The 6,000-nt window shown below is 41.3% G+C and overlaps 1 protein-coding gene across 2 annotated transcripts in view; it reads left to right on the forward strand.

The window, feature by feature from the left end:
* Positions 1-3,934, forward strand: part of PREP (prolyl endopeptidase) — a 133,370-nt gene extending 129,436 nt beyond the window's left edge. Inside the window, exons 13-15 of one of the 2 annotated variants that reach the window (XM_026454413.2) lie at positions 782-913; positions 1,442-1,598; positions 3,198-3,934. In XM_026454413.2, coding sequence (XP_026310198.1) covers positions 782-913; positions 1,442-1,598; positions 3,198-3,492 — 584 coding nt within the window. In that variant the 3' untranslated portion in view covers positions 3,493-3,934. The remainder of the gene's footprint in view (positions 1-781; positions 914-1,441; positions 1,599-3,197) is intronic. The other variant, XM_026454414.1, reaches the window with a different exon arrangement.
* Positions 3,935-6,000: the final 2,066 nt, after the last annotated feature.

Raw genomic sequence — 6,000 nt, forward strand, 5'->3', positions numbered from 1 at the left:
TTGACTTTTGGCCTTTACTTACAGATATTTCATGGTCCTGTAAATGTTTCTCCAAGTAATTTGTTTGGTTTAATACACTGGAATGATTTGCAGATGATAAAGCCCAGATTCTCTGGGGAAATGTTGAAGATCTTTCGTTCTGGAACTGAGAAACCATAATGTGATGCTCTGCTGCAGCACTGCCTCGCCACCCAATTCCTGCTGGTTCTTTCCATTAACAACTGAGAGCAAGACTGGGGAATTTCTTTCTCCTCATCCCCGACCATGTCAGACTCCTGCAGAGGTGGGGTGGGAAGCACGCCTCTGCAGAGCACTTCCACCTCCATCTTTGCAGGGAGGGGAGGCACGAGCACTCCCACGGCCAGCTCCGACTCGGGTGTTGGGTGCAACCCAGAGGACTAAACACTGCTGCAGGTCTTGGTTTATACTTGTAAGTTCAGCTTCCCAAAATACAGGTTCCTTGTGATGCCATGCTGCTATCCTTTCATCATCATGCTTCTCTTAGAACCAACCATCTGTTCCCTTTGGGGCGTTTCCTGTTTAAGTTCTAGAGGCTTTTAGAAAAATACAGATCCACCATATGGATTAGCGTTGTGCTATTGATGATATATTTCCACAGTGCATAACAGAACTTAAATTGAGGCTTTTTTTTTTAAATGCAGTGTTAACCCATGGTTTTTAAGTTAATCAGTAGTTGAAACTGTGCCCTATCATTTGAATTCCCTTTAAACTGATTTTTATGTTTTGTTAATTAACTTTCTTCCACTTTGGCACATTGTAGGTGGTATCTTGGCCAACAAACAGAACTGCTTTGATGACTTTCAGTGCGCTGCTGAGTATCTGATCAAGGAAGGTTACACATCTCCCAAGAGGCTGACTATTAATGGAGGTTCAAATGGAGGCCTCTTAGTGGGTAAGTACTGGATTTTATTCATTGTACTTACTAGTTAGCCCTCTTGGGGTTTTCAGATACACCATCTGTAGGCAGCTGCTGATTTACTTTGTGGATAGGACCACAAAGTGGTATCAGGAGAGCAAAACCTGTTTGTACCATTTGTATTTGGGCATGTGATAAATGACAAACAAAGAGACCCTATTCTGCCATGGGCAGGTCCTGAGATCTTGAACAAGTCCCTTAATCTCCCTTATCACTGTGAAAGCAAGTGAGGATGGGAGGAGGGGATACAGGGTTTCCAGAAAGTCCTCAAGCTTTTCAACATTCACTTTGGGGAGTAAAGCTCTATTACTGATGAGAATCCCCACGCCTCTGACAGATACCGGAGAGGGTGGGGAGCTTTGGGGCCATTGGGCAGGTGATTTGTGATGGTTTCCTCCTATGCTCTGAGAATAAATGCAACCAGGGCTCTGGAAGCTTGTAAGTATTGCCTTGCTTTGTTTAATGATAGACTGCCTCCCTTTTCTTTCTACCTTGGGTTTTTAGCTGCTTGTGCAAATCAGAGACCTGACCTGTTTGGTTGTGTTATTGCCCAAGTTGGAGTAATGGACATGCTGAAGTTTCATAAATATACCATCGGCCATGCTTGGACCACTGATTATGGGTGCTCGGACAGCAAACAACACTTTCAATGGCTTGTCAAGTAAGGTTTTATTGACATATATATGTTGTTAGTGGTTTAATATAAAGTTGAACACAGTGACAACAGGATTAGTGCTTGAGCTTTGTCACCTTCAGTGCCTTGCATTTGCATATAATCTACTGGAGAAGAGATAGGAATACCTACTTGTCTTTCTTGTTTTAATATAGTCTTTAACAAAAGCAACAAACTACAAAAATGTGGTAGAACAAAATTCTACAGATGGCCTCCCAAGATTCCTACCCTTGTTATTCAGACACTTATCTAGGTACTGCTTGCTGTGAGGGAGCAGGATATTAATCTGCTGCTCTTTGGAGTACCTGAGGGGTCCCAAATCACATAAACCCTTAAAGGCTGAGCACATTCTCTGGCTGGAGTCAGGGATGCAGCAGAAAGGGAGGTCAGAGAAATTGGAAGCATATAAAGGATTCAGCCTGCCATTGCTGGCTTTGACGATGAAGGAAGCGGGACCTCTAGAACTTTTGAGCAACCCCTAACCAACAGCCATCAAGGAAACAAGACCTAAGTCCCACAGCCGCACACAACTGAATTCTGCCAACATCCCGAGACTGCAAGTAGGTTTTTTCCAGAGTTTCCCCGTGAGAGTCCAACCAGCCAACACCTTGACTTTGACCTTGGGAGACCCAGAGCAGAGAACCCAGCTGAGCCAACTGAGACTTACAGAACTGTGAGATAAGAAGTCTGTGATGTTTCATGCTGTTAAATTTGTGGTAATTTGTTACTGTAGCAATCAAAAGGTATTATTATACTTTATATCCATATATGGGATTTCCTTTTCTAAATTAAGCAAAGAATATATGCTCCTGAAATGATAGGTCAAAAATAGGGGAAGAGGGTGTTGAGTGTGGTGGCTCACACCTGTGATCCCAGCACTTTAGGAGGCCAAGATAGGCAGATCACTTGAGCTTAGAAGAGTTCAAGACCAGTCCTTCATGGGCAATGTGGTGAAACACTGTCTATAAAAAATTAGCTGGGTATGGTGGTGCATGCCTGTAGTTCCAGCTACTCGGGAGGCTGAGATGGAAGGATGGCTTGAGCGTGGGAGACAGAGGTTGCAGTGAGCCAAGATCACACCACTGCATTCCAAGACCCTGTCTCAAAAAAAAAAAAAAAAAAAAAAAGGAATATATTCAAGCAAAAAAGAAAAGGAATATATTCAAGTACAGTTAAACTTCTTTTCTGCTCAATATAGCTACATATGTTTGAAACTGCAAGTTGCATTATTGAAATCCTGTACAACTTCCCTCGTATCCTGCAACCACTATGCTGATAACAATGAGTAAACAGACATTAAAACTTCTTTTTGGCAGTAAGCGTGCCTATGATTTGCGTTGTTTCAGCAGCCCTGTGAGCTTCCTTCTTACAGTCTTTCTCAAAGTTGGAGCCACATAAATGACACAGCTCCCCAGTTTCCAGGAGCCCTTGCCAGTCGTGGCCTAAATGGTAATGCAAGCACAGTCTGTGGTAGTCACTCACATACTAGTTAACTGCAGTCCTCCTTGCTAGTAAACTACCTACGTCCCTGTGCCATAAAACTCTACTGTTGCTCTCCAGCCTCACAAAGGCGTTTTTGCCTTCCAGATACTCTCCATTGCATAACGTGAAGTTACCGGAAGCAGATGACATCCAGTACCCATCCATGCTGCTCCTCACTGCTGACCATGATGACCGTGTGGTCCCTCTTCACTCCCTGAAGTTCATTGCCACCCTTCAGTACATCGTGGGCCGCAGCAGGAAGCAAAGCAACCCCCTGCTTATCCACGTGGACACCAAGGCGGGCCATGGGGCAGGGAAGCCCACAGCCAAAGTGATAGAGGAAGTCTCAGACATGTTTGCATTCATAGCGCGGTGCCTGAACATCGACTGGATTCCATAAACAGTTTCCTGCTTCCTCCTGGCAACGATAGAAAACCTCAAGGGCTTTCCCACGTTCAAACCGAGAAACCACTGGGCATAATGCTTCCCCACGGGAACATTATTCCTACACTCACAGACTACAGTTGAACAGAACTGCTGTGGGAATTTTATCTTTTTTAGGCTTCTCCTTTTTAGCAAGCCCTTGGCATTTCTTTTTCCACCCAGTCTAGGCACACGTGGTTTTTTTTTTTTTTTTTTTTTTTTTTTTTAAAGGCATGTTTGGATAAATAGCTGAATGGCAACAAACACATTGTGAATATTAGATTGCTGAATTAAGGATCATAGTCAGGCACACTTATATATAACACCTCAGTGGAATTTGCTTCTATATCCATAACCTCTATATCTTTCAATAAATGTGAGAAATGTTCTCATGGAGAAGACTTCTTTGCAACAATAATAAATGTTATTTAAGAATGACAGGCTTTACTTCCGGTTTCTTCATATTGAGGGGCAGACTCCAGAAGTGGAGTTTTCTGTGAGAATAAAGCATTTCATCTTTCTGCAACAAGTTAGTTAGTTAGTTTCCAAGCAGTGAAGTCATAGAATGTTTGTTAGCTTTGAAAATAAGTTGTTCAGCCACTCCATCTCCCTTGTTCGAGGTGATGAAGCTCTCAGAGGTGGTGCACTGTCATAAACACTAACCACTTAGTTGGGTAAAAATTTGATCTGGGGATCTTTTGGTTTGGATGCCTCCTTTCAAAAATCAGTGGACTGGAAAATTCAGATTATTCACCTATTGGTCTGTGTATTGATTTGGTTACAAAGTATTCCTAGAAATCAGAGTTCCCCAAGGAGCTCTTGGAACCAAGGATTTTTTTTAAAAAGGCATGTTTGGATAAATAGCTGAATGGCAACAAACATTGGATCCTTGGATCCTTGGTTCCAAGAAATCACATGAGTACATTATCCAAACAGATACATATATCCAAGCGTATCTTACAGTCAGAAATTCCAGCATTTCCCAAGCTGTTTCTCTTGCATAGATCACTCCTGGAAATAGAAATAGTTATACTTGGGGGAAAAAAAAAAGTTTTTTAAGATATATTATTCCTTAAACTTTCATCCACATAATTTTTTTCAAGACATATATTTTAACATCTCATGAAACAATGTTCCTTTGAATATCAGTTTGGGAAATGCAGATCTAACTTAAAACAGTTTTTTCCCCTTTGTCTTGCTTTATCAGATATGATGAAAATTATTTTATATAGTATCTTAACCTTATATAAAATAACTTAAAATACTTCATTATTCCAATAGTTTTGTACTTTTCCAAGTAAGTCCCATCTTCCAAGCTGTACATGTATGTGCTTTTAAGAGCTCTCTCTCATTCTCTACTTCAAGTTATGGTCAAAAATTAGACATACCATTTTATATCATATCACTGCATACCAAGCATACTGAAAGACAGCTACATGGCTTGGTTTTTCTCTTCTGGAATCATGTTTTCCATTACTATTTAGTACTGTACATAATATAGCTGTCATTGAACATATGATTCACCATAACCCCTCTGGAAACTCTACGCTAGTAGCCAGTGTTGCATACCATGACTCCATCATCATCACCATCTACTCAGAAGCTGATACTAGCTAGCTTTGGTGTAACTGCTGACCAGCATGGCAGGAAAGAAAGAAAATACATGTGCACAGTCAAGCCAAAGGCAGCCTGTTATCCTAGACTAGCTGTGTTGTGTGAAGTACAGATAGCTGAGTTGTACCCACTGAGTCCAGAGCATTTTCAAGGTTGCACAGAATCTAACCATACTTTATGAGGTCTGCTCACAGCAGAAAATACAGTCAGTGTGTAGTGTCTGAGCTTCAGATGTCGGGACTGGGTTCAAATCTCAAATGTCACTTAGCAACTGATGATGAGGAATACAGTAATACATTTTTAATGCCTAGCATGATTGGCCTCCAATTAGGAATTCTCTTTTCCAACCTAATTTTTGTATCTAGATTTTAACAGGATAACTAATCCCACCAACTAAAGGTATTTTGGGGAGTGTGGGGAGCTTTAAACATTAGAAATAAGACTTAAGACTGGGCTACTACCCCGAACTTTAAGGGATTCTTCTCTGTTCGATCCCACTTTTCTGTATCCTGTGCTCTGCCCTTAGGGTCTTTCTTATCATTACTCTCTTCTAGCTATTTTGAAATGCACAGATGATTGTAAACTATAGACACCCTACTGATCTAACACTAGGTCTTCTTTCAAACTGTGTATTTGTACCCATCAATCTCTTCATTCTCCCTTTCTCCGCCTACTTTTTTTTAGCTCCCACGTGAGTGGAGAACATACGATGTTTGCCCTCCTGTGCCTGACTTATTTCACTACCATATTGACCTTCAGTTCCATCCATGTTGCTGCAAATGACAGGATCTCATTCTTTTTCATGTCTGAATCATATTCCACCGTATATATGTACCACATTTTCTTTATCTGTTCATCTGCTGATGGGCAC

Source organism: Piliocolobus tephrosceles, chromosome 5, assembly GCF_002776525.5.
Source record: "Piliocolobus tephrosceles isolate RC106 chromosome 5, ASM277652v3, whole genome shotgun sequence".
Lineage (NCBI taxonomy): Eukaryota > Metazoa > Chordata > Mammalia > Primates > Cercopithecidae > Piliocolobus > Piliocolobus tephrosceles.